The sequence below is a fragment of the Mugil cephalus genome, chromosome 20 (assembly GCF_022458985.1).
Source record: "Mugil cephalus isolate CIBA_MC_2020 chromosome 20, CIBA_Mcephalus_1.1, whole genome shotgun sequence".
Lineage (NCBI taxonomy): Eukaryota > Metazoa > Chordata > Actinopteri > Mugiliformes > Mugilidae > Mugil > Mugil cephalus.
Genome location: NC_061789.1, coordinates 4,472,811 through 4,500,583, shown reverse-complemented (window position 1 = coordinate 4,500,583; position 27,773 = coordinate 4,472,811). Strand labels below are relative to the sequence as shown.

Below are 27,773 nucleotides of genomic sequence, written 5' to 3'. Positions count from 1 at the left end.
GGTAAACAATAATTTGAGCGTGCATGGGCAGCTTTAATGTGCCCTCTGCTCCTGATACACCACCTCAGCTTTCCTGTCCAGCGTCCACTTTTGTTTTCCTCACTAAACCCTCCCTCCCCTCCTCCCTTCTTTTACTCTCCAGCGGTGACTAACATCGCCTTTAGAGTGAATTTAAATAGACTAACCCTAAAGCAAAGCAACTCACAGTGACACTGGCGGGGAGTAAGACGTGCACCAGTGTGCTGCCTCCAAACGAACGCACTCGCCCAGGAAACCAAACACCGATGAATACTGACAAACCAGTGGCTTGTGTCAAAGTGTATACTGCACAAAAATTCAACATGTAAATGTGCTTGCCGGCACCCCACCGCGCTGTGCCTTCTGGTTGAGACAGACATGACAAACAGGATGAGAGAGAAATCCCAACAAAAGCAGACTGGCACCGAAGGTTACTTTTTTTTTTTCCGGTGGTCAGATCTGGAGGAGGTGACTCCCTGCAGACTGAGACGCTTGTTATGCAAGTAGTTTTGCATGTATATGTCACTCAGACCTGGACAGAATCTGGGGCTAATGCGCATCTGGATGACTCCTCGTGTGTGGTGAGTTTAGGTGAACTCGGATGAGAGAAAGGCGGTGATATAAGTGAGCGCCAAGCCGGTTAGAAGAGAGGAGGAAAAGAAGAGGGCGGGGACACTCAATCCGTCAGAGTGGAGGCTGGTTTGGTCATTCCTTGGTTTGGCAAAGGGGGGCGAGGAGTCCGCATCTTCAACATCTGCTCCCGAAAAGAAGAAGAAGAAGAAAAAGATAACAGCCGAGGAGCTCTGGACTAAAAAGTGCGCGCACTTCTTTGGATCATCTGGATTTCACTACGTCTTCTTGGTCGAGATTTTTTTTATTATTATTATTATTCTCCAGGAGTTGAGATTTGAAGTGAAATAGGGGGGCTGCCAGGAGGTGAGTAAGAGCAAGTTGTTTGCTTAAATATAAAAGACAAGTAAAGGGAGGAAAGAGGAGGACAAGCGAGGAGAGAGGAGAGGTGACCCCGGGCGAAGCGACATGTTTGGCATGATCAAGAATTCGCTCTTCGGAAACACCGAGGAGACCGAATATAAACTGCTCAGCACCGAGACGAAGGTAAGACACGGAGACTTGACAGAAACACATTCATGCCGCTGGCACCTTCCCTCAGTTTCCCTCAATTTGCGCGTCTTTCTTTATCTCTTTCTTTCTGCGGCTTTCCTCTCTTGCGCATCTGCGATTACGCACAGATGGATCTTGCAGCTCTCCAACTGCGCACTGTTTTCTCGTTGCATTAATATTTGATGCTGAAATCTAATTAGGGAACTTTTTTTAATTATTATTTCATGTGACCTATGAGGATGCCTGGTGATCCACGGTCAATGTAGGGAAATCAGCCCGAGGTCGTTATTCAATCAACAAGGCGTTAATAAAGACGGTGATGCATAACCTTAAAGAGTAGCACCTCCACATTAGACTAAAGGGCACAGGTCGCCCTGGTTATTGTGCGTAACCGTGGATGCGTGCGCGCGTGTGTCTATGTGTATGTGAAACTGCAGTGGACAAGATAATTGACCCTGCCGTGGAAGAGGAAGCTGATCAGATGTGTTTGCGGTTGGCCAGTGAGCTCGGATATGGATTGTGTGCGCACTCCGATACACGGAGCATCACTGGTGACACAGAAAACTGAGCCGCGGAGGAGGAAGGGCACGACCTTTCCATGTCAAACCCACTCACACATGCACACACACACAAACTCTATCTTAGAAAGGACTTTCCATTGACACAACGCATCTACTAACCCCTTACCCAGCAAGATGGGCCCCACAAGGCTCTACAATCTGCGAAAGTTTGGCTTCAAAATGATTTCTTCAAAATGACGTACAAACTTACCCCACCCCTTACTCTTACTAGTATCTAATTGCAACATCTACCATAAAATCAGTTCTTAACGGGGTTTAATCCTCAAAAAGTGATACAGTATTGGTTTGGATTTAGCCATGGCTAGAGCTGGGCGTATGATCAAAAATGTATATCACGGTATTTTTCAAAATTCTGACGGTATCATTGTAATTTTTTCGTTAATAATACGAATTATTATCATTAATCATAATGAATACAGTAGATTGTCTAAGGAAGGACTATTTTACTGTGATGATGAGTAAATATTGAAGAATAATCCCACACTAGTAGTAAAACAGGTGAACGTGTTAGCACTGCCTGTTGATGTGGGAAATCAGATAGCTCGGGGATGGAAAATAAATAAATAAATGTTATCAAGATGAAATGAAAAAAACTGGAACACCTACGGATTCTATGGACCGGTCTGAAACAGTGTCTCACAGCGCAGCGTTCTGAACACTGTGTAATCTAATACACCAGTATATCGGTATATTAAAAACTCACATCATAATCGAAAAAAATACCGGTATTCAGTACGAACTGGTATACGGACGATCCAGACAAAGTTCTTGCACACGTTTTGTGATCTGTCATAATTTTTCAGAAAAAAAAAAAAAATGGAAATCAGAAAGTAATCGAATTACAAGTGGAGATGCATCAGGTGAACTACTTGTCTATATAATCATTATAAGGTAGTCTAGCCTGTGGGTACTGTGTCCAAGCCGGTCCAGGGACCAGTCTGTAATCGGGACTATGCCAACTCTCTCTAACCGGCGCCAGTTCAGTTCAATTGCTGTGTTCACGTCTTTACCCTAAAAAATAAGTCTTTACAGGTTCTTAATGCTCAGTAGGTCTAGTGGTCTTGGAACAGTGTCCCCACAGCTTTGGTATGGTCCACTGACGCAATACCTTCCCTAACACTTAGCTGTAATCTCTACCCGAAATCCAAGTCTTAACAGTTTTAATCCTCAAAAAGTTGAAAGAATGGCCCCACACCATTAGCATTTTGGGCCTTTCGTTGACACAATGCATGCCCTAACCACAATCTAATTGTGTCCTATGCCCTAAAACATGGACTGAACAGGTCACTGAAAGGTCTTCTATTGACACAATGCATTCCCTAGCCCTGTACTCTAACTCTTATCTAATTGTATCCTTTAAGTCTTAACAGGAATGTTGTGGGACCCTAAAATTTTTGTATTCCACAAGAGTTCGGTCCCTACAATTTGATAAAAAACAAGACCACACACCAACCAACCACCCACACCTTGGTATGTTTCTGTGTACATAGTGTGTTCGAGTGTATTTAACTTATGTTTAATGCAGGAGCACTTTGGAAAAACAAAAAACAGTCTCATGCCTGACAGAGATTTCCAGGTCCTTCTCTGATGCCCTGTTGATCCAACTGTAAATGTGCACACAGCCGCATATAGTTGTGGTTGGCACGTGCTCTTCTGAAAGCGGATTGTGTGTTTGTCCATTGAAAAAGCAGAGACAAAAGCAGACGGAGACAAAGAGGACTTCCTGCCCGAGGGACCCCAACGAGCAGGGAATCAAATGACACAATTACCCCACAGATACGTCTGGAGCGTGTTTTCTGATACAACACCGCTACGCAACTATCGACCGAAGCCGACAAACGTGACTGATCGTTCATACTAATGATCCAAATGTAGTATCTGAGATCACAACGTTGGCTCTCTGTGAAGTAAACGGTCTTAAAGAGTCAAAGGTGGAGGCTGATTAAATCTCGACGGTTGTTTAAATAGCAGGTACTGAAATCAGAGCTGGCCACATGATCTGTGGAGCCTGACTCTGACACCCAACACTCTTAATTAAAACTGACACAGAATCCAGAGGAGTTGCCTGGCAGGATGACAGCGATATGTACAGTAGGAGAAACTTGGTTTGAAAGTCTGCTACTCAACACAGAATATAGATTCAAAAGATAATGATAATGCTCCTCTGCTCAGGCACAAAGTAATTATACTGTATGAGCATAAGACGGCAATTAAACACGCACCATCGGACACGAGATAGACTAATTAATTGCACTATCACAAAGTCAGGCCCTTCCACCCATACACCACATTAACGGTGCTCCCACTGACAAGACATAAAGAGCAAAAGGCCATGTAATTACTAGGCAGGAGCTCGGGTACCTGTCACAAGTTAAAGCTTCATGATAACATGTCTTTATCTCCGGATGTGGGCGAGTTATATAATAAATGGTAACAATTCGAGGACAATTTGATGCCCTGAGATTTTGAAAGTGGACCGAGAACTCAATCCATACAAAAGTCTCCATGGTTACAGCCACTGAGCGGCAAAAAGGGACAGTTGATCATGGAGATTAGCAGCATTAGTTTGAATCATAGACTTTAATAATGTCTAATTTGTTAAATTCTTTTTAAAAAAGGCGAAGAGCTGTTGTGTGATTGACTGAACCAACAGATCTGAAAAGCAGTCGTAAATATATTTTTACAGATATCTATAAGAAAAGAGAAGTAAATGGATTGCTGCATAACAAGGAACAACGGGAATCCAGACGCAGAAACCTGGAGTTGTAGTTCACATTTAGTGTCAGGTAATATTAATTTATGCTATGCTAAGTCTTTTGACAAGTTACTTCTTAAGTTACGTTCTGGAGGTCTATCAGGTAAGTTTGTGGACGTTGTTGTTTTGCCATAGTTACAGCCAACAGTAACTATTTCAATTCTAACAATAAATAACAAGAAAACAATAAACAGAATATTTGTGGACGTTGGACACTATGGTATTATATGGCTAACGTTGCTTCTCAGTAAAGCTCTTAGTGTTAGCATGTTTTACTTAGCTACCTTTATCATAACTGAAATGACCTAGAACTAACTTAACCAAACCTGAGGCTAATCCACTTTTCTTACTTTTCTTTCTTTACTCAAGAAACACTGTAAAACTAGCAAACAAAATATACTGATTGATTTTATAGACAGAAAACACCTTTATACAAAGATGCGTTAGCTTCTGGCTAATATTCATTGAAAAATGCATGTACATGCTAACGCTAACATTTGCTGCGATCGGTGGTAATCCAAATACATTTAATAATATACATAACACACGGTATTATCAGAACAATACACTTAAACATATTCACAGGCATATGTTTCCAAACCGAACGTGAATGGTAACCATTACATTTTCCAAGATGGCGACTTCAGTTTACAATGGCAACACACGATCAGGGGAAAAACTGCACCTGAACTTACACTGTATTGTATAGACAGCACAACTTGCATATTAAAAAAACATGATAACATAGCATTATCTTCGTATGTATTGAGTTTTAAATGTGGGTTATATAATAAATGATAACAACTGGAGGACAATTTGGCACCCAGACATTTGGAAATGGACCATGAATTCAGTCCTCAAGAAAGAAGAAAATTATGCGCACGATATTTTTAGAATTTAACATTCCTTCGGGGCAGAGAGAACAAAATTAAGAAGCCCACACAGGAAGGAGAATATTCTGTTTGGCGTCGTGCTGAAAATAGCGTAGATACATAATATAGTGTCATCTGCAAAACAATGCACCTAAGGTTTTACAGCGAAAAAAAAAAAGCTGGTGTTATGCAGATAAATTCCAAACAACAAAACAAACCTGTTGCACAAATATACAGAGACCCGTGTGTTGTAAAATAGTACACAGTATAATCGTGTTTCTGTCTAAAAACCTGCATCACAGTCTCTGCGGCGATCCTTCAAAACCAATTAAAGTTACAGCTCCCCAGCACAGCTGAATGACCGTGCTCCACATTAACCCTACTTAATCATATTCAACTCAAAACTGTTGCATCACGTTAACATTGTGTGTCCGTGGGTGGGGGAGAGCTCTGTGTGTGTGTTTTTCCCTATGTGCTGTTATGTAAGACCATGCATCTCTAGCCCATTATTCTCTGTAAGCCGACTGAACTCCGCAGAGCAGAAGAAGAAATGAAATCTAATCAGCGTAAATATATTTCATCTGCAGCTTCCCAGTTTGCATATGACCAGATGTGTGCAGTCGCACACACACACACACACACAAACACACGCACTGAAGTGTAAACCTCGCCAGTTCAAGGCCTTCGTCCTTTGGGAGCAGATTGTCAACATCAGTGTGTCAGAGGTGAATCACGTCTGAACTTAACCTCTCATTTCCAGAAAAAGAAGCAACAGCGTGTAGCGGTGGTCAGCTGATCCCTTATAATTTCTCTCTGTTCTCTAGGACAGCGTCAGCTTCGAGGTGCGACGGTACGACGCTGCCAAATATGCTGTCGTGTCCTCTGAGGGGCGAGCCTTCGACCAAGTGACGGGGGAGCTGATGAGGAAGTTGCTCATGTACATCGGTGGGAGTAATGAACAAGGTATTGGATAATATGCTCACGATTCATAATTAAATTTAACCAAGCAGAAAGTGGGAAGTGACAAAAACTGCAGTTCCTCTAGTGGCCACTTGAGGCTCCAAAAACAACTCGATAAGCATAAAGAACCACGTTTAGCTTAGTTCACCGTCCATGACAGCTTAATGTGTGGTTATTTTTTAATATAACTCAACTGTTTAACTGATATCAAATCTTAAACTTATGCATGTTAAAAGGTACAAGTGATGCCCTCACAGGTTGCTAGCTTCCCAACATGTTTAAATTAGTCAACAATCAGGCACTGCCAAGATGGTCACGACCAGAGATGCCACATTGAGCTTCAAAACTGCTCTTCGGGAAACCCGCGTGTGACATCACAGAGGGGTTGTACATTGTTATATATACTGAGTGTTCAAAAACAGGCTCTGTTCTGTTCTGCTTTCTATTAAAAAAGTGAGATTCTCATAGGTGAGTCCCAAGAGTGACAGGATAGGATGTGATATCAGAGGTTAACAACTATTTGGTGTATCAGATAATTTCCAGTAATAGTCTTTTTCTGTTCTTTGTGTAAATTCTATCAGCATCCAGGAGTTTGTGACTATGATCTTTATATTGTAGTTCCTAAACTATGTTGTTTGTTTCCACTTTAACTTATCACATTATAACCACTGACCATCTATTACCAGTCCAGAAGAAGCCTAAGGAGTGGTTTTGAAGCTCAATGTGGTGTTTCTGACCGCCACCATCTTGTTAATGCCTGACTCCACCTAACACCTAGCTTATTCTAATTATTCTTCTCGTTTTTGTGGGCAACAGTTTTATTTAAACACAAACTACGATCTTTTCTTAAACTTACTTTTGTTGGCTCAGCCCAATCAAATTGAAAACCATAAAGCTGAGAATTTGATGTCTAAAAATAAATAATATGATTTTGGACTTCAAACACACTTGGACTCAGGTCCCCTGAATATAAGTCCTGTATTGGAGCTACACTACGAGGTAAGGATTTGGGTATAAATAGCAGCCTTTGACCATTGTCACCCAAATAAACGTCAGGTCTAACAAGTTTAAGAAAAGCCTCAAAACTGAACAAATAAATATTACGGGATTAGTGTAAGCCTCTAATTTTCAACCTCATTTTGAATGAACAAAATATTGTTCAGTGCCTGAGTGCTGAATCATCCTTTAACTTACTGTTAGAAGTGTGATTTGCATATCCTGCTTTTTTTTTTTTATTGCTAGTGGATAAAAACTATTTACATAAGGGTGTTATGTACTGAACAAAATAAAAAAAACATGAGTCCTGACCTTTAGATGTGGGTACTTTCGCTTTAGGGAGTTTTCTCCTCTATGGTTCTGCTTTTTAAAACACACTTTCTGACCAACGCTTTATCTTCCGAAGGCGAGGCCATGGGTACAGCAGCTCCCCTCATCATCACAGTGTACCCTCGGAACGACGGCGTTTTGTCTCGCCGCTTGGTGGTCGCCATCAAGGTTCCCTCCAACTACCAGCAAAGCCCCCCTAATCCCACCGACAGCACCGTCAAGATTGAAGAGCGGCCTGGCATGACAGTCTATGCCCTGTGCGTATCATCTTAAATTGCTTTTTTTAAAATATTCCAGCTGGCAAAAAAATCGATTTTTCCCATCTTTTTATTTATTTATTTATTTATTTTTAATTCACAGGCAGTTTGGAGGCTTCGCAGGGGAGACCGAGTACCGAGCAGAGGCCTTGCGTTTGACGCGTACTCTGGGTGAGACGGCCCCCTTTCAGCGTAAGCAGTACTTCTGCTGCAGCTACGACCCGCCACTCAAGCCTTACGGACGCAGAAACGAGGTGTGGTTTCTACAGGAGGAGCCGTAGGACCACGTCATGTGGTCAGATCTCATGCTAACGTCTCATTTCAACCTTAATTAACTCAAGATAGGTGCTCAAGCAATGGGACGAAATTAAGAGTTCAACAACAGTGGGGTAGCATGTTGTCCTTTCAAGACCAAACTTCTGAGACACAAAAAAACTGCGGAATAGTGTTACTGCCACGCCAGAAAAATAAGAACAGATCATTATAACATACTTTTATTGTCACAATATTGGGGTTTTTACACTATATTAAGAAGTTTCCACCTTAACTTATGACATTATAACCACTGACCAGTCCAGATGAAGCCTAACGAGTGGTTTTGAAGCCTAGTGTGATGTTTCTGACCGCCGCCATCTTGTTAGCGCCTGACCTAGCTTATTTAACCATGAATGAAAGGAGTTAAGGCCGGCGGGTGATGAAAAGTCGGTTATTCATAGCTTTGAGCCTTGATATAATTTAGACAGGTGAGATATATAAAAAATATATATAAAAAATCTCCAGTACAGTTAGCATGAATGGAGACATTAGCTATAGGGTCACAGGGGGTCTTATTTGTGGTGTAAAGTTGTACATTTTAACATGGAGGTCAGGAAACCAGACAACTTTTCCCAATCGTACATTTTTTGTTGCGGAAAGGGAATTTGTTTCTCTGTAGCGGCTGAAAAACGTCACTTAATCAGAACTTAATCAAAATGGTGGCGCTACATCAATCTACAATAGATGACAGTAGCAAATTAGGCCACGCCCCCATTTGGGCGAAAATAAACCACTGGCGGTAAATACGAATCTCCCCCGTAGTCAGTGTTTATTTTAATTTGCTAGCATTCGTCAGCAGTAAAATGGACAAAATGGCTAATGTTAGTCAGGCAGTCACATACAGTAAATAACGTTGTTGCTGAGCGACTAACGGCGATGTTACGTAGAAAAAACGTATGTCATGGTCTACTGACCAAGAAATGGATTAACAACTCCACTCAGTGGCTGGAGGTGTCTTACCCGGATATTTACTCTGACCTCATTGAATCTCTGGGTAATGTGTGACATGTGTCATCAATCCATAATCATTCCATAATATAAAATTAATGAATCATGACATAATTACAGAATGCAACACTCACAAAAGTTAACTCTTTTAAAAAAAAACACCTAACAGTAACTGTGAGGACTGACTTTAGCTAATGTTAGGTTTGACACGTAACTGTTTAAAGTACACGTTGACTATCAGATTCCCACGACTTTCCACCTTTGTCCACCCGTTTTATAGCCTGAAGCCATAATTGTCTTTGGTTTTTATCTCTCTCTTGAGGAGAGCAGAGTAGATTTCAAAGTTTTATCTTTCAGATTGTTCTTTGAACGCAGCAACTCTTCGGCATTTTGGCGACTTCTCCTTAGTGTTCACCCTTAAGGGGGTGTGGCCTTTTCAGGGTCTTCTATGGGGATCGACTCTTTTGGCGCCAGCCTCTAGTGGCCGTTCATGGAACTGCAAACCACACTGGCCTCACGCTTCGCAGATACTCAGCCATAACAAGAAGCTTTTGTACTTAACACTACTTAACACTCTGGTATAAGATCTGTTATAATATGAAGCATGTTGTGTTGTAAATCACATTAAATGTGAAAATTATCTTATCATAACAAAAGAATTTCCCTTCATAAGTTAGCAATAGCAATACTGATGTGTTGATATTTTTCTGGCGTGGCTGTGACACTAGATACAAGATGTGGTTTATTAACCCAATGAGCCACTTCCACTATCTTAACAGACATGAAACTCGGACATGAATAATGTCACATTAAATCTGCATTTAAATGTAAATGAATCTTTTCATTCATTTTAGATTTACATGTTTGTCCTTGGAGGTACGTAAAGTCCCGTAGAGCTCCTTAATGAACACACTGTAGGGCTTTGCACATCTTTAGCCTAGTTTACAATCTAGTGACGACTACAGGGAAATGTATAGACTTAACATTAGATCGATGTTACTAGTAAAAAGCACACTTCCCTCTCCTGAATAAGGGACCGGAAAGAATCAGGAATTGAGCCATAAAGTAGAATTAGTCTTAATGAATCGGTGGGTGGGACGTAGCCCGCTAGTTACTGGTGTCGTTATGATCTTTGTCGTGATGTGTTGTGTTTTAATGCATGCCAACGCCATTATTTATTTACAGAGGCTTCTGAATCCGTGTAACGCCTGTACAGTGTGGTTTTATGTAATACGAGTGCATACAGTATATTGACAGTGTTTCATAATATAATAAAAATATTATTCAGTTAAGAGTGTGGATAGTTCTTCTTGTCTCATTTCTGCATTTGTGACAATCAAAATAAATATATCTTTACTTTTAAGGCTTGAATCCGAGTAATTAAATAAAAATCAAGATTAAACATTAAAAAGAGGATGAAACCATTTTCAACTTTTAATAAATGACACATTTATTAGATTTTAATCAACAAATATCAGTGAAAGAAATAAGAACTGCAAAAGAGCTATTAATATACAGACACTTAATCAAAACGCGCAAACTTAACCACGTCCCCGTCCCCCTTTAAAATCCACCACAGCGGTGGGAAAACTCTGACAACTCATCCGTTAGCTTATCGAGACGGGGACGCTGTCAAACAACCTTCTTTAAATGTGGAATAAATGGTTTGCATTGGAAAGTTTCGACAGCGAGAAAAAGGGAAAAATAAAACGCGGATGGGCCTCCAATAAATCAACCCCGTAACCCCACACGAGAGTAATTACTGAAGGAGTAGAGTTCTGGTTTCAGCTGGGCTTTGCATACATGAATACAATAGAAGCTAGCAGGGGTCATTCAGCTGGTCAACCTTATTAGGTCAGGTTGAAATATTGCACATACATACACTTTTTTTTTTGTTTAATCTTCCTGATCTCTCTCTTTTTAAAACCTAACACAGATCCTTTCTCCTTCTTCTACACCCAAGCATCAATAGTTATTAAATTATTATTATAAGTGTGAAATGAAGATTAAAAAGTAATACTTCACATTAGTCATTGGTGAAGGCCTTGATATTATTTGAAAATCACTGTAAATATGAAAAAAAAACGACTAATAAACTATATAGGAAACACGCACTGTACTTACAATGATACTGCAAAAATACTTAACTATTTATAATAGGAGGAGTTGGTGTTAATAACTATTAGGAACTGCAATCGATAAATCGCTACAAAATCTTTTGGTAATAAACCCGTCTCAAAAAATACATTCTCTGTATTCCCTCCATCTTCTTTCAGCTCCCATCGAGGAATTCAAATGAAGCCCATCACTGACAATGTTAATAATGAATAATGAGTTTTAGAAAAAGTCAAATGCTTTAAGTGACTTTGCGTAATAGGGATAAACAGTTTTTTTAAATGGTGTGATTGTTCTGTTCCGGTACCCGAAATATCATCACGTCTTTGAGCCTTCCTCTCACTTGCATTTGCTTTTCTGTGTTCTACATTAAGTGTAGGCAAACCACCGACATTACTCCTCACTCTAGAATATATTAAGGACAGAAAGGAAGGAACCGGAGGAGTGTCACGGAAGAAGTGGATGAGTCTCAGTTGGTTTTCTTGTCGGGAGAGTTTGGAAAAGGTGCGTATGGTGGAGGCCGCTCCTGCACGGGAGTGAAAGACAAGAAAGAAAAAGTCAACACAGCTAACGGACAACATCTTCTTCAGCTTAATTAAGGAACTTAGTGCTATACGGTATTTTATTTTTTTTTACATTATGATGAATTTTTGATATACCGGCACACCGGTGTATTTGATTGTACATTGTCCAGAACGTTGCGGTGCCGTGTTTTTTAGGGAGACCAGACCTCCCCGATTTTTGGGGACAGTCCCCAATTTAGACGACCTGTCCTCTGGCTAAAGCTGTCCCTGAAAATGTCCCCAATTTTAGCTTTTTATGAATGATAAAAAAAAATCAATGCGCGCAGACTACAATCATTACGGTAGCTGGTTATGCTGCTACTGACATCACAGACATAGTAGTTTAAATATATTTAAATATGGAGGCTAAATTAAGTGATTTATTAAGATATATGTATTTATATGACCCAAAACAAAGTGGTTTGGTGCCTATGGAGCATCAAACCTGCCAGAAATATAACAGGAGAAGAAGAAGAAGAGTTTTTTTTTTTCTTCCCCAACTTTATTGACAAAACTAAACTGAGTGAACAGAAGGAGACGACCAAGATGGAGCCAGGTTTTCAACATCGTCTCCAGTCAGTTGATCTTTGCAACTTCCTTCTTAAAACACTTGTTTGATCAACTGGTTGTTTTGCAACCTCCTCCTGGAAACTCGTCACCTGATGTTTACCCAACACGCTCAGAAACACTGGATTTATTCCAACCGCAGAGAAACCAGCGGATCAAGTGTTTACACGGCTGTTAGGAGCCGATGTTCTCCTACTGAACACAGAGGTTATTTTAAGAGGTTACTTTCTGCACAGATTCACCACTAAATAATAAACGTCTTGTTACATTTTCAAGAAAAAATAAAATAAAAACTTTCATCACAAGGGTTAAGATGTAATCAGACCTAACAGAGACAGATGGGGCTTGATATTTTCTGTCAATAATTAGCATAAGGTTGAGTTTGAATCGACTTCAGTGTTGTGTAACTGAAAGTGCAGCTGCATTATTGACCTATCTAACTCTTAATGAACACGTACGTGGTTTAGTTTTATAGTCTATAAGTGCAGAATGTTTGTATCTGAAACACAACTGATGAGGCCACAACTCCCTCCCAGCTTCTGAAAACCAACCAACAATCAAAACTGAACTGAATCTAAACACTGGCACTGTTCTCGTTTCTTGTTTTGTTTTTCAGGAACGGAAAATGTGCCGGTTTCTGTGGTTACAGACTTTCTACACTTCACAATCAGGTTCTTTTACAGCGTCTGTGCCGTTACACCAGGGCTGTTCAATTACAAACTGCATTGGGCCAAATACTAAAATTGAGAAATGTAGTTGAGTCAGACATGTTCCTCGCAAGAATGAAGGTACTTCAGGAAGGTTTTGATATTTTACCAAAAAAAAATCTATGAAAACACTTAAATCCTTTCTAGGTACAGATCATAACAACTTTGATGAGCGACAGAAAAACCGTAAAGCTGCAGCAACGACAAAGGCAGATAAACGTTAATAGAAATATGCAATTAAATATAATTAAGCTCATGGGTTTGATGGTAAAATAAGTATTTGTCAGTTCAAAACCGGTTAAGTTGACGGTTTTCATTGTTATTGAGTTTAAAACGACTACACGCTGCTTTGTGTTGCAAACTGCTGCTCAGCTCCAGGGGTTTCATTCCTGGGCTCAAACACATCTGAACCTGCTCAAGTAAAGAAAACTAATCCATCTGAGGAATTATTTGATTAACAACTTAACCTTTTAATTCAGTTTCACTTCATACAAAAACAACTGTAGATCATATTCAAACTCTAAAATGCAAGATTTACATCCTAACATTTATTTATTTTTTATTTTTTTGACTATTCTTTACTATTCTTCTTAATATTCTGATGCCTTCATTAAACTCGGAAATTCTTTATTCCAACTCGGAAATTTCAAACTTCCAATATTATAGTTATAACTCGGAGGAGAAAAAACAAGTTTGGTATATTGTCACCGTTTGCTCAACATTAAAATATGTGCAGCAACTATTTACTTTTTATTTTGGAAGCAGTAATTTGCGAGTTTGACAACTCAGAGGTCATTTTTTCCCCAAGTTATCTTGAATGCAGCATCAGCTGCAGCTACTTCTGATTGGTCACTGATGTTAGTTCGTAGAGAGAAGCTGCTTTACTCTCATTCCATTGGTAGATGAACACAATCGACTGCTGGAACCTGATAATATCCCACATCAACAAGTTTTTTTTCTTTCTCTCTAAATGTTGACCAAACACCACACGCCGGAGATCCGGCACGGTGAATACTTTAAGCCCTGATGATGCGTCACTGCCTCCCTCATTTACACCACCTCAATCTGCCTGAAAATTCCTCCAGTCTCTTCTGATTGAGGCTTTTTTTTTTTACTCTGACTGGGTTTTAACTCCTGTTATCACTGGAACACCAGAGTCTGCGTTAACGCTGCCGCTCAGGGAAAGAAGAAGAAGAAGGAGCATCTTACCATGGGCATGTAGACATTGTGTGGATTGCTGGGATTATAATATGCGCTGCCTGCTGCTTCGGCCGCCTTGGCGTTACCTGAGCACACAGAGACAAGGAAATAAAGACAAACAGCAGCGGAGAACATTTTAGGAACAGGTGCTAAAGCTCCTAAGTCATATGAAGCACAAGTGGCATCAAACTCAGGCTCCTCAAACTTAAAGCATTTTCAGGGTGAGACTCATTAAAATCCACAGGTTGACAGGAAAATAAAACGGGTATGTCACAGGGAGGGAGGATCGTCTATCCTTTGTCAATCTGATGTGTAGCAAAGGAGGCATCCGCACCCTCTTTTTTTTTTTTTTTTTTTTTTGGGTGGTGTGATTCATTTCGAGGCAGACAGATCTGATGTGACGGGTGCGGTGACACAGAGAGGAAAAATAGAGAGCGACAGACAAACAGACCTGGAGGTGCTGATGGTGGTGCTGCCGCTGCAGTCCAGTTCTGGGGGGGGGCGGCCCAGCTCTGAGGCGGCCCAGGGTACGGGGGAGGTGGGGCCATGTAGTCGAAACCAGCTGGGTACATTCCTGGAACACAGATGGCCGACAGACAGAAAAAAAAAAAAAAAAAAAATCAAGGTCAGAAGAGGTTAGAGCCTGTTTGGACATTTAATTATATCACAGATTTAAAAAAAGGGAGTAAAATCAAAATGATGACCAGGACGACAAAGGTGCATAAAACACACATGTTGCAATACACTTATCAAATGAGAATATGAAAGAAACAGTTTCTCCTAAATGACTGAATCCTGTACCTGCAGCTGCTGTGGGGTAGGGGTAGCCCATGTTGGCAGCAGCAGGAGGAGGAGGAGGCCCCTGGTAGTATCCGTTCGGCTGGGCAGCGGGTGGGTAAGGATACGCGGGGGGAGGACCATGTGCAGGGGGCCCGTAGCCGTTCATCACACCAGGTGAGGGGTAGCCGTAAGAGGGGGCTCCGTTCTGAGCCGGAGCAGCCCGGGATGCTACAAAACAAAAGGGACTTTAATCTTTAATCCTTCTTTTTTTATCCTTTTTAACACATTTTGACACATTTTTCCTTTTTTAAGTAAGTATTTAACTGTGTACAAACCATTTGTGGCCAGTTTGAAGAGTTGCTGTCCCACCTCTATCGCTCCTCCACTGGTGAATGTCATCTTAAAATGAGCCTGACCCTCCCAGCCGCCTGATTTAAAAAAAAACAAACAAAAAAAAACTCAGTTAATATTATAAAACCAATATTACAAACTGTGTCACGGATTAAACCACAGCCACCTACCACCAGGTTCAGCTGACACCGTCCCTTTAATGTAGTTGGCTCCAAACACCGGTTGCTCAATGCTGCAGCCCTTCATCAGGTAATAGGGGAACATGGCGGAACCCAGGCAATCCTTGGTGTTACTGGACACAAACAGCAACTGAGCGGAAACGGGAGATACATAAATACACAGTTCACATTCAAAACAGACACTGCAAAGAAAGCATGTTAAGCCCTCTTCGCACTGGACTAGTTTTATCTGGGGGCTTCTGGTCTTCTCTGATCTTAATTCCATGCAAATCAACTACATCTGTGATTTGTAAAGTAAAAATTACACCACATATTACTACCTTGTAACATGGAGATCCTCTGACAATACTAATCTAAGGGTAATTGACATCTCTTGAGTTTTTTCTTTTTTTTTTTTTGACTTTTACAGCTTTTTTCTGCATCTTCTCTCTTAAGAATTATGAAGAATGTGCTATAATTAAAAGTTTGGACAGACGTTAGGGAGCAAAGTTGAGGTATCGCTGAAGTATTCATTCATTTAGATGGATGAAATCATTAAATCATCCATTAAAGCTTTCATCAGTGAAGGTGGGTTTGATTTAAATATCACCAGGTTGTTGGTAATTTCTTCCCTGGGAAGTGACTGTGGAGTGAGATGGAAAGTAGCAGAGCCATAACTGTGGAATGTGAATCTGAGTAAAAACACAGTTTGTTTATCCCACGTGAAACGTAGACGTAGAATCACGGGACATCCCAGGTAAAATTAATCCGGTGAGAACAGGGCTGTAAATGTATTTTAATGTACCCTGTATGGTGTGAGGTAAATGGTGCCCTTCTTAGTCCCCCTCAGAAGATCCGTCTTGCAGGAGACGTCGCTGAATGAGAGCTCCACATTCTTGCACTCCCTCACAACACTGAAAACAAACGCAGATACTTTATTTATCCGGTGGTAGATCTGGTATCAAGTAGCATCAGAGACACAGAGGAATCAGTCAAAGAAAAGGGTAAAAAAAAAAATGTATATCTCTATAACATATGCTAGCTGCTACGATACAGGCTGATACTCATTATTGCTTATACTGTGTGGCATTTTGTAATACACACTGAGCAGGATATAATATCACAAAATATGTCACATTAGTGACATAGTGACATAGTTTTAACAACAACACTGAATCCAAATCACTTCCTGTTTTGATAATCGGGCTAACGTTACAGGTTAGCGATCTTGTAAACACGTTTAGAGGAGGCTATAAATGGAGTGGGCATTGCTATATTTTGTTTTATATACACAAAAACAGCAAGTGGTTAAAAGTTAAAACACTGTGAAATAGCGAAAATGAGTAAATAACAAAATATCGCTAGCTTAATACCATAACGCTACATACCTAAGTGATTTTTTTGTAGTTACTGTTACAAAACCAATAAAAACACCAACGTGTTTACTAAAAAAAAAAATAGTTTTTTCTTGTTTTCCGATAACGTTAAAAATATGACACAGGGAATTAAGCTATTACGAAATGTGTCAGGTAGCTAGCTGCGCTTTGACTACGCACTGGAAACTAGAAAGTAAACAAACAGATTAGCGTCGCTACGACGTAAAAAGAGACACACTTACGTTTCACCGTTGTTTATCAAAACTCCGCCGTTTTGGGAATGATTCCGATTCAGAGCCATGTTTTAAAGAGACGTCTTCTGCTCTCCTGTTGCTGTTGCTGCTGCTGCTGCTGCCTGTGGCTAATGCTAATGCTACAGACTGACGGAAATCCCGGAAACGTCAGGCGCATTACGCCACAACCACGTGACAGCTCGTGATCTACCACGTGACCGTGGACCACAACACAGGCGTGAAAGCCGATGACAACAGCTGCCTCCTGCCCCTTAAAAGCATCATTTAATACATAATTTGAAATCAACGGGAAGCTAATTTGGTTAAGTTAATTCAGAGAGTTAACAATCTCTCGTGTGTGGTGAATATTTATGTGTATTTGGTGAATATTACAACAAACTGCTCATAAAATTAGCTCCAAATTAAAGTAGGTCGTGAATTTTTCGTATTGAACACAGATGTAACAAGACAGGAGGTTTTTCTCAAAGCCTGACGGGCTGAACAGACGCTGCCATGGCATAAATGAATAAAGGTTTAAATTTGCTTATGTAATAGCTGAATGTGTGCAAGCATCGCCACGGGGAGATTGGGGGTGGCAAGACTTTTGAGTTACGCAATGATTTCATTTAATACCCTCCCCCGAGGATACACAGAGCCCCACATGCACCCTGTGTCCTTTATTTATTATTTAAACGATGACCTTTTTATTAATTAGCAGCCCGCCCTGTCCCCCTTTAAACACAGGTGCACATTTCTTATTTTACTACACGACTGAGGACGCGACAGGCTTCAAACTAATTAACACTAATTAGCAGGGGTCACGTGATCCGTTCCACGCGTCTTTTGGGGGGAAAAAGTGGATGTTTGTGGAGTGAAAATTAGCCAAACTGTAAGAAGATGAATTATTATTATTATTGTGCAAAACTTTGTGTAGTTGCTTTACTTTTTACAACCGTGGCTCGGAGATGTTTGTGCGTCCAGAGGAGGAAGACACCTGAGCGGAGGCCACGGCTCGCGGTGCCCACGGTCACCTGCTCCAGCCGCGGGATCAAAGCCGTGTTCGGTCCGCAGGTGAACGCAATGTGCATGTAACAGGTGAGATGGTTTTACCTCTTAGGATGATAGGAAGGTTGTATCCAAACACTCTTAATTAATAATAGCGTGTGTTTCCCAGATTTGTCAGGAGCTCGAGTCCCTGTGTCTCAGTCTGAGGGGACATGTGGGGTGAGGAAAAGCGGAAAGGAGGACCGGAGCTTCGCGTTTTACAGCAGATATGACAGCTGCTATTCTCACATTCAGGTGAGGCGAGACTCAGATGAGACTTTAAAACGAGTTTGAGGTTGACTAAAAAGGAGGAATAGGAATTTTATAGGGAGCCACTGCAGTTCATTTTAAGATTTTACTTGCCCAACATGTCCTCTCAGTGTAGTAGAAAAAAAAGGACACATTTTATTTTATTACACATTTAACCTCCTGAGATCCTGTGTCCTCGCATGGCGACATTAAGTTTTAGGTTTGTTGCAGCTTATTCTGCTTCATTTTGACCTGTTGTCCTCATAAGTGGACGCTTTAGTCTGTCATCTAGTGATAATGGAGAGTAATACGATTTCAGCCTCATCAGATTTTGTTCTTAAACTTGTTTATGCTTATTGACATATTTTGTATTGACAGAATGGTAACAGGCTACGATAATTAGCAAGTACTCATTTGAGGACGTTGGGACTTCATGTTTGCACTCCTGGTTTTGCACAGCCATGTTCAGATATTAAAATAAATAGTTTTATAATTCGTTACGCATTGGTGATTTTATGTTATTGTACAGTGAAATAATCCATGTGTCCACATATGAGGACATTTTTTATTTTTTTCTACAAAAAAAAATAGGCCGATTAAAAAAGAAAATGGGTTAAATTTCATGCAAGTAAAAGTTTATTCTGACTGATCCTCAGGGAAGCAAAGTGGTGATCCCTCTGCAAGTCCAGCTGACCGGAGAGGATCGGTGGACCAAGTTAAATATCAGCTGTCCCCTGATAAAGAGACGCAGCGTCAAGACCGACTCGGAGCCGACACGTGAGTAGAGCTCAACAAGGTCACTGACGCTGTGAAAGTGGCCTTTGTGGTCTTCGCACGTTGATTTAACTTCTTCTACTCCAGCATCCCCTGGAAACTGTGACACGGAAAGAGATCTGCGAGTAGATTGTGGAGACAAAAGCATTTACAGAGAGGCCTGCATCAAACTCGGGTGCTGCTTTGATTCTGAGGATTCATCCTGCTTCTACAAGCTCAACGGTAAGAGCGGCACCCAGAGAAGGTGTTAATTTGTCGCTGATCTAAAACTTGTTGTCGTTGTGTGCAGCCTGCTCTCTGGACGGACACTTTGTGTTCACGGTTCACGCTACGGACACGCAGCCGCCCATTGATCCTGGAAACCTCATAATCAAGGATCAGCCTCATTGTTTGCCGGCCGTCACGACCGCAGACACGGCCGTCTTCAAGATAGGAGCCGCAGACTGTGGTGCAAAGATGAAGGTGCTTATCGCAACTTTGACGTTTCTTTTTTTGATGCTTGGGTTATATAATATTGCACGAGTCCACATTAAACTCCTGATATCCAGATCACACAACCTGTGGACGACTGCTCCGGCCAAAAACGTACAGAATAGATGTCAAAGAAGAGAAATAAACTGCCCAATCAAGTTAATGCTGAAAGGCCCTGTACATATCACTCTACCCCACAAGAAACTTTGACAGACTTTAATGATCCACGAAGGAACGTAGTGTAGCTGCACATAAAAGTAAACACTCTTAACAACCACAAGAAGGATAAAATAAGATTAGATTAAAATAAAGTACAATATGTACAAACGTAGTTATCAAAACGGTATCCAAGGTGATGCGGTGGTTTGGCCAGTTGCATAGCAACAGTGGCATGGATCGTGTCGCATGGTGTTTCCTTGTCCTTTGAGGGAGGGATGTAAACTCGAACGGAGCGTATCCGCCCGTAAAGCCCCAAAACCAGGCACAGATGTACTGTGGTCCATGTGAACCCAGCTCTTCTCATGACACACTCCCTCTGGATCCCATCAAACGCACACAGTCCGTCCATCCTGCTGCCAAAGACCTCACGTTCCCCATCAGCAGGAGTCTCAGGCCTAGCAGACAGCGCTAGCAGCTGATCTCTGGGACACAGCAATGGACACAACGGACGCTCCACAGCCAAAATCATAAAGTCCAGGGTAAAAAGACAAAAAGACAAAAACGACCAAAAACCATGTTGATTGGTTCAAGGCACAGAAAAATAAAAACAAGTTGGACAGAAAACAACCAACAACACACAAGAATAACCTAAGAAGGTAAACATCACAGAGCTACTGGCGACATGCAGCCACTCTTTTCCCATCTTCCCATGTAAAGTCAATTTCCTTAATAATTCTTAGCCAATTATCTGTAGGTGGATCAGATTTCAACCAATTTCGTGTGATTACGTTCTTTACAGCCAAAGTAATAATTTTCAAAAGATGCTCATCATTTACCGTGAATCTGCTGGTGAGTCTCTCAGATAAGGTGACGTATATAATTTATTGGATCCTGTTTTTCTCTGTGTGGATTTCAGGCAGATGGAGACATGTTGATCTATGAGGTGGACGTGGAGGAGTGGAGCCCCAAGAGTAGAAGCAAACACTTTCCATTTAGGTTTGTTCTCGTCTCTCACGTCTCATCGTTCCAGCCTTTCTGTAAGGAAACGCCTCTTTAGGACGTAACCAAAGTAAATTCAATGCTGCTCCTGAACATTTTGGAGCTCATGCATGATCTGTGTCACTTCTGAAAGCCAAGAATCACTCTAACTGGTTTTGTTGAGGAATCAAAGCTGGAACACAGTTAAAAAATAAGAAGTTGTTGGGTTCACCTGAGTTTTTTGTTTTTGAAAATGTGTTGCTTCAATCCTGTAATGACTTTTATCAATGAAATCAGAAGAAATTTACATATTTCATGCAGCATTTACTCAAACACAGCTCGTGTCTTTATCCCTGATTGGTTTAAAAACCTGCTGCTGTTCCATATATGATCCAGAGGAATGTTAAAGTTTGTTGGCGGCTCATAACTATTTTACCGTTTTAGTCTCCAGGTCGAGTGTGAATACGAGGCATCGGATCTAAAACAAGCCGCTGAGTTGAGGTCGTGGTTTGCTGTCACCGATCCACCGCCCGTGGTTGCACAGGGAACCATTAAAGTTCAGATGAGAATAGCCACAGGTACAGTAAAGGTGGAGCACTTTGTCTTACGAGTGCTAGAATGACGGATCAGTGACTTTCTTCATTTAGATTCATCCTTCAAATCGTTCGTTCCCGAGGACCAGCTTCCTGTGACGCTGCTGCTCGGTCAGGCCGTGAACGTGGAGGTCTCCCTGGTGCAGCCGTCCCCGGACCCTTCGCTGTCCCTGCGCGTACGGGACTGCTTCGCCTTCCCCGCGTCTCGTCGGTCGGTGTGGACGCTCCTCTACGACGGGTAAGAGTCGGCGGTGATCATCTTAAAACGACGCTTTTAACGCAGCAGGAAACGTCCTCCCTGCACAGATGTCCCAACCCTCTGGATGACATGAGGAGCTCTGTCCCCGTGGACGACCGTGGGAAGACCAGCACCCACTCACAGACCAGGAGGTTTGACGTCAAGACCTTCGCCTTCTTGAACCCTGAGACAGGTCATCCAAGTGTGGAGGAGGTAAGTGTTGACGTGAGCTCGTGTGCCAGTAAATTAGGTAGAATAAGGCATTCTAATATAATAAGAGTCTCAGCTTTGTGACATGAGCATTTATTTAAAATAACAGCTGCTGATTCAAGTTCTCATGTGGAGGCTCTTTCTTGTACGACTAAACCATTTGAACTGAAATTAATATTTTTTATTTATTTATTTCAGTTTATTTACCCGTCATAAGGAAGAAAAAATTATGAAAACAGCCAGAAACATATGCTCACAATATTTCCCAGTGCCCCTTTGTTCATAATGTGGTTTTATATTGATTTTTAATCATTTTTAAATCTATTAAGTGAATTACATAATTTAATTTTGGAAAATGTTTCCAAATACATTAAATTTAAACATTAAATTTAAACCTTTTACTGTTTTTTTTTTTTTTTTTACATCTTTGTTTTGCATTAGTTCTTGTCTTTGTTTTTTTTTTATTGAACATGCACATCTCTCTTAGCTGACCTGACCTGAAACATCTCCTGGACTCTCTCTGGAAGCATATTATTATTAACATTATTAGTAGTAGTTTGCATAATTCTGGCACCATTTCCACTCAGATTGAACATTTTATGCAGAGCTCTTATATTAAAATGCATTCACCATCACTTCCTGTGCCTAATTTTTCTGTTAGTGAGCATCTTTTACTAACCCAGACGTGTGTATTACCCTTGTCTCCCCGTCTCAGATGTACTTCTACTGTTGGGTGGAAATCTGCACCGACGACATCGACTGTTCTCAGCGCTGCAGCCTCGTGTGTGAGTGGGTCCTGCCACAGTTCCTCGCCGTCCATGTTCCTCCACGTGTCTTAAATCCGTCCGCTCTCCTCCCGCAGCATCCGAGGGCGAGAGGCAGAGGAGAGAGGCCATATCCGAGTCCCACCCGGCTCAGCTGGTCTTTGTAGGGCCGCTGAAGACGTCCCAGAATAACACGGAACCAGAGGACGGTCCGTGTCAGAGACAGAACACGAGTGAGTCCAGATAAACGCTAAAAAAAATATGATCATGTGCACAAACTGGGAGCAAATCGGCTTCTGCTTGACCAAAAATTAACTGAACGTGCAGTTCAACTGTTTTTTTTGTGACACTTCTTGATGTGAAAACATTTTAGGTAAGATGTTAACTTTGTCTGAGACCTACTATTGTATTTGTGAAACTTTTATTTGTGAAAATGCTAAAAGGGAGATTTCACTGTTTCTGTTTGATACATCTAGACCTCATTAGACCAGGTCCAGATCAAAAACCAGTGTTACCTAGACTTCTGAAATCCGGACTGGATCAATCTACAGAGACGAAACACTGATTATAACAGTCTCTGATTTAAGAAACCTTTGTTCTGCTTTTGAAAATGCACTAAAGGCACATTTCACAGTTTTATTTTGCACGTAGACAAAAGACAAAAACCAGTGTTACCTAGACTTCTCAAATCTGGACTGGATTCATCCAGAGACCCTGGAGATTCAGTGTAACAGTGTCTGACTAGTGAAACCTTTATTCTATTTGTGTAAATGGCACATTTATTTTATTTATTACATACACATGAAATGTGCCTTTATTGCAGTTTCACAAATCAGAGACTGTGTTATAATGAATCTCCAGGGTCTCTAGATTGATCTAGTCCAGATTTGAGAAGTCTAGGTACAGTGGTTTTTGATCTGGACCTGGTCTAATGAGGTCTAGACATATCAAACAGAAACTGTGAAATCTCCCCTTCAGCATTTTCATAAATTCAGTAGTGGGTGTCAGAGAAAGTTAACGTCTTACCTAAAATGTTTTCACATCAAGGAGATGTTGTACTACACGTTCAGTTAATTTCCTCTTCACTGCTGAACTGAGTCTGGTGAATCGGTTTCGTCCTCAGTGTTCCAGGTGACGGTGTACGTCCTCGCTGGTGTCTCCACCGCCCTGCTCCTGCTCCTGATCTTCATCATATGGTCGAGGTGTCGGAGGACGGACGTGCAGCAAACGTGTGACGCTGCAAGTTAAACGTGTACGATATCCTACGAATGTAATCTACATTAAATGTTTGTTATTTTTCTGTTTCCCCATTAGGTGTTAACATTTCATTATTTCACAAGGAATGTGATTCAGTGAAATGTATGATTTGGGTACCAAATGTGACTTTCTTCCTCCACATCAGTAATTTAAAACGTATCCAGCGTCTTATTGGTGATTAAATAATCAGAAAAACTCCATTAGGATAATAGTTTATTTATATAAACCTTCAGCGTTATGACATAAAAAAAAAGAAGTTAAATGAGCAAAGGAAAAATAAATGTAGACTCAGTATGGTCTGAACTTTCTCTGCGCCCTCAGTAGAGCTATTCTCTGTTTATCCTCTTCAAACTTTTTCCTTAGTTCAGCAATATCTGGAAAAAAAAAATAGAAAATATAGCTTAGAGCCTGAAATCTTATTTATTTATTTTTATTCTCTCTATAGGTTTAGGTTTTATTTGGTAACTCACGTTCTTTCTGCGTGTTCCTGTGCTGCCAGGTGTAGAAGTTCATCAGCTCCTTCCTCTTCTTCTTCCTCATCTCTTTCTGTAGTGCCCTCTGATTGGCTGCCTCGCTGTGGGGGCGGGCCTTAGCCCCTTTATGTCCTCTGGTGACTTTCACCCAGCCCTCCTCGTCCTCCTGCTGCTGGTTGGCCTCCGCTTTCTGACGCTCTTCTTCCTGTTTCCAAGAAAACAAATAAATAAATAAAAGGAATGACCTCATATTTAACTCTTGTCTCTTTTTAAATGTCTCCAAAGCAAGTCAGAGTAAACAAACTAAATTCATTTGAATGGAACTAATTATTGACACAGTTATGTTGAGTGTCACACACCACTCAGCCGATACAGAGATCTCTCAACTTTAGATTTGAGGATGTAAAAACTGAGAAACACTTCCGTTCTTACCTGCTGCTTACGCTTGTCATAGTCTTCCATGAAAGAGTCGACTATTTGCTGCAGTTTTTCCGGCTGAATGAAAGACTCCGTGTACTGCTGGATCCATTCTGGGGACGACGACATGAACGTGTCAAACGGGTGATTTAAAGGTTCGGATGACACTGAAACATTTTAGAAGGGCGTACGAAGGAGCCGAAAACATCCATGACGTAAAATAAAGACTCACTCTCTACTCCTGTTTTCACTGGATGCTGCTTCGTGCTGATGACCAGAGGAACGTCATGTGGGTGCGATTTAACCGCCGGTAAACTGGAGGGTTTTTTAAACACGATGTAGCCGACTTTGAATCCCTGGAGGAGACGAACAGAGACGCAACAGGTGAGAAAATATATCGCAGGTGAAGAAGGAAATGCAGGTGTGTGTGTGTGCCGACCTGTTTTTCAGCTGGTCTGAAGAACTTGGAGAGTCTGGGTCCAGACTCATGGGAGGAACCTGGATGATCTCTGAGCTCCACCGACTGAACATCACCGAACTGTGAGAACAGCTGTTTGACATCAACCTGCACAGAGATGAATAACAACGGTTACTATAAGTATTTATTGTGTACACTAGTGAAAACAGATGAATTCTAGTGACAATGAATCCTCCTTCAGGACTGTTGTTCAGTTTATGTTGAAACTGCATCAAAGACAATAATTCAACTGGATGATACTTTCCTACACAAGAGAAACCTTTAACTTCCTCAGACCCTGCGTCCTCATATGGGGACATGAAGTTTTAGGTTTTATTGCAGCTTATTCACCTTCATTTAAACCGATTGACCTCATTATTGCGTGATGTAGTCTGCCATCTAGTGGTAGCAAAGGTTAAAACTTCTTTATTTATGTTAACTAACGTTTCTAGTTTGATATAACGCACACATTTAACAAATTCTATCGATAGCAATGTCGCTAATTAGCAAGGACTCATATGAAGACGTTGGGACTTCATTGTTCTGTTTTTGCTCAGTCATGTTCAGGTATTAAAATGAACTGTTTTATGTTTAGTCACACATTGGTGACAATATAAATAATGAAATAATACCAGTGTCGACATATTGTTTTTTTTTTCTCCAAAAGTACTACTTCCTGTTTAAAAGATGATGCTTAGTTTTTATAGGTCCTACTGATCCCAAATACCTTGGAGAAATTAAAAATGCATTGCAAATAAAAGCTCTGGTCTCAGGAGGTTAGTGAAATAAGTGTAAAATGATTGGTCGAACACATGAACACAAAATGTAAAATAAAACGTGCAGTGTAAAAAGCAGCTCTTAACATAAACATTAAAATTCTCATAATCAAAAGAAAGCACGGACCGTGAAGTAAAGTTATGATTGAGGTTACATTCACTGGCCAGTATATTAGGAACACTAGTGAAAACACATATATTCAAACGTAACAGTCCCGCAATAAATTATATATTTATAATGTCCAGTTTATATTGAAACAGTCAGAGAGGTGGTGATTTGACTGGATCAGACTCATTTTAGTTTGGGGACCACGTTCAGCCCAATTTGATCTAAAGCGAGACTGACCAGTAATATAACAGCATAATGAAACAGGAGTAACGACAACTTCAAATATTAGTTTAGTGCAAAGAACAACAAGTAAATGAGGAGAATGTTCTCATTTAATGAACTTTCTGGGGCACATTACTACCATCTCAGTGTTGGGTCTCTCAGTAAAACAAATTAGGGCTAACAGCTATTTTCCACTGAAAAATTGCAGTCTTCTATGTCATTTTCGCACGTTGCAGTGTCAGGGCCAGATCACACTCTCTGGCGGGCCGCTTTTGAGCTGCGGACCGTATGTTTGACACCCGTGAAATGGATGATCAGTTTGGAGGATGTAGTCTGTGGTGCTGTTAAAACTGGTTAAACAATTCAGAGTGCCTGTTATTTCGCCCATCGGTGTCAAAAAAAATATGGAACATAGGAACATGTGTCAACACATGTGTCAACACAACACAACAGTACAACAAACCGCAGCGCAGTCAATGAAAACAAACTTGAATCAACATTTGCCTCTGTTATTTCAAACCGCTGCTAAACACCATAAACTTCACGGTGAAAGCATTTAGAGTAGCACTGCTGTTAATAGTTTGTTTTCACTAGTGTACCTAATGAACTGGCAAGTGTGAGACTGTAGCATGTACCTCTGAGCAGTATGGAGGGATGTTGAGCACAAACAGAGTCCGGTCCAGAGGTCTGCCGGAGGTCTTCTCTGCTCGTACTTTGTGCTCTTTCACGTACAGCGAGTGTCGTGCAACACTGTCGGGACTGAACTGTATAGACAACACTGCGAACAAAGGCAGAGAAATAGACAACACATCAGAATATATAATTAGCGGCAGGCGAAGAGGAGCATATAATTATATATATATATGTATAGATATATATAAAAACACCTGAACTAAATGAAAAGATATCGGAGATATCATATCAGAAATAAAAAATAAAATAGTATTTTTAATTGTATCAACAAATACCCGCAAATCCTCCAGGAATAATACAGGGCTGGCTTGTGGCGTGTTTCTTCTTGGACGGCGCCATCTTTGTGTGGCCCTAACAAACCGGAAGTAGTTAGTATACTGCATTTTGATTGGTTCATTCCAAATCAACCCGGAAGTATATAATAATATAAAGTATATATAATTTTCTCTCGTACGAAGAGTGTGTGTTGTTATGATATAAATCTTTGTCCATAATCAGACGCATATTATGTAAAATATATATATATATATGTTAATGAGTAGAACATGACTAAAAAAAATATTATATTTGTATTGTATCTTTCACCTGTACAACTCTTTTCTGTGATATATAACTTCATATTATTATTGCAACTATTTATTCTTCCTATTTATAGAATATTTACTCGTCTCGATTTCTTGTAAAT

The 27,773-nt window shown here is 40.7% G+C and overlaps 4 protein-coding genes across 4 annotated transcripts; 2 read left to right on the top strand and 2 right to left on the bottom strand.

Annotated features, from left to right (window-relative positions):
- The first annotated feature begins 202 nt into the window (after positions 1–202).
- On the top strand, positions 203–10,446 carry LOC124997288 (heme-binding protein 1-like). Its single transcript, XM_047570875.1, has 4 exons — positions 203–1,134; positions 6,173–6,311; positions 7,711–7,891; positions 7,995–10,446. The coding sequence occupies exons 1-4, from the start codon at positions 1,057–1,059 to the stop codon at positions 8,170–8,172; spliced, it is 576 nt and encodes a 191-aa protein (XP_047426831.1). The 5' UTR covers positions 203–1,056; the 3' UTR covers positions 8,173–10,446.
- A 132-nt stretch (positions 10,447–10,578) lies between these two features.
- On the bottom strand, positions 10,579–17,385 carry wbp2nl (WBP2 N-terminal like). The gene is made up of 8 exons (XM_047571782.1): positions 17,214–17,385; positions 16,401–16,509; positions 15,608–15,746; positions 15,422–15,514; positions 15,108–15,314; positions 14,758–14,880; positions 14,316–14,392; positions 10,579–11,795 (listed from the first exon to the last, which is right to left on the bottom strand). Exons 1-8 carry the CDS (start codon positions 17,270–17,272, stop codon positions 11,739–11,741), a joined length of 864 nt encoding a protein of 287 aa, XP_047427738.1. The 5' UTR covers positions 17,273–17,385; the 3' UTR covers positions 10,579–11,738.
- Positions 17,386–17,766: 381 nt separating this feature from the next.
- LOC124997789 (zona pellucida sperm-binding protein 4-like) lies at positions 17,767–24,665 on the top strand. Its single transcript, XM_047571784.1, has 13 exons — positions 17,767–18,286; positions 18,365–18,503; positions 19,154–19,274; positions 19,359–19,493; positions 19,561–19,733; positions 20,818–20,897; positions 21,324–21,457; positions 21,527–21,710; positions 21,779–21,923; positions 22,636–22,705; positions 22,783–22,917; positions 23,808–23,936; positions 24,494–24,665. Exons 1-12 carry the CDS (start codon positions 18,102–18,104, stop codon positions 23,930–23,932), a joined length of 1,626 nt encoding a protein of 541 aa, XP_047427740.1. The 5' UTR covers positions 17,767–18,101; the 3' UTR covers positions 23,933–23,936; positions 24,494–24,665.
- rrp7a (ribosomal RNA processing 7 homolog A) lies at positions 24,138–27,449 on the bottom strand. The gene is made up of 7 exons (XM_047571783.1): positions 27,364–27,449; positions 27,031–27,173; positions 25,271–25,396; positions 25,064–25,187; positions 24,847–24,944; positions 24,412–24,619; positions 24,138–24,315 (listed from the first exon to the last, which is right to left on the bottom strand). The coding sequence occupies exons 1-7, from the start codon at positions 27,425–27,427 to the stop codon at positions 24,230–24,232; spliced, it is 849 nt and encodes a 282-aa protein (XP_047427739.1). The 5' UTR covers positions 27,428–27,449; the 3' UTR covers positions 24,138–24,229.
- Between the last annotated feature and the right edge of the window lie 324 nt (positions 27,450–27,773).

Coding starts and splice junctions, on each gene's coding strand:
- LOC124997288 (XM_047570875.1), top strand. CDS start 1,057: ATGTTTGGCATGATCAAGAATTCGCTCTTCGGAAACACCGAGGAGACC. Junction 6,312..7,710: donor CGGTGGGAGTAATGAACAAG/GTATTGGATAAT, acceptor TATCTTCCGAAG/GCGAGGCCATGGGTACAGCA. Junction 7,892..7,994: donor GGCATGACAGTCTATGCCCT/GTGCGTATCATC, acceptor TTTAATTCACAG/GCAGTTTGGAGGCTTCGCAG.
- wbp2nl (XM_047571782.1), bottom strand. CDS start 17,272: ATGGCTCTGAATCGGAATCATTCCCAAAACGGCGGAGTTTTGATAAAC. Junction 16,510..17,213: donor TTGATAAACAACGGTGAAAC/GTAAGTGTGTCT, acceptor GTTTGTTTTCAG/TGTTGTGAGGGAGTGCAAGA. Junction 15,747..16,400: donor TTTACCTCACACCATACAGG/GTACATTAAAAT, acceptor GTTTCCGCTCAG/TTGCTGTTTGTGTCCAGTAA.
- LOC124997789 (XM_047571784.1), top strand. CDS start 18,102: ATGAATTATTATTATTATTGTGCAAAACTTTGTGTAGTTGCTTTACTT. Junction 22,706..22,782: donor TCAGCGCTGCAGCCTCGTGT/GTGAGTGGGTCC, acceptor CTCCTCCCGCAG/CATCCGAGGGCGAGAGGCAG. Junction 22,918..23,807: donor GTGTCAGAGACAGAACACGA/GTGAGTCCAGAT, acceptor TTTCGTCCTCAG/TGTTCCAGGTGACGGTGTAC.
- rrp7a (XM_047571783.1), bottom strand. CDS start 27,427: ATGGCGCCGTCCAAGAAGAAACACGCCACAAGCCAGCCCTGTATTATT. Junction 24,945..25,063: donor AGTGAAAACAGGAGTAGAGA/GTGAGTCTTTAT, acceptor CGTCGTCCCCAG/AATGGATCCAGCAGTACACG. Junction 24,620..24,846: donor ATGACAAGCGTAAGCAGCAG/GTAAGAACGGAA, acceptor TCTTGGAAACAG/GAAGAAGAGCGTCAGAAAGC.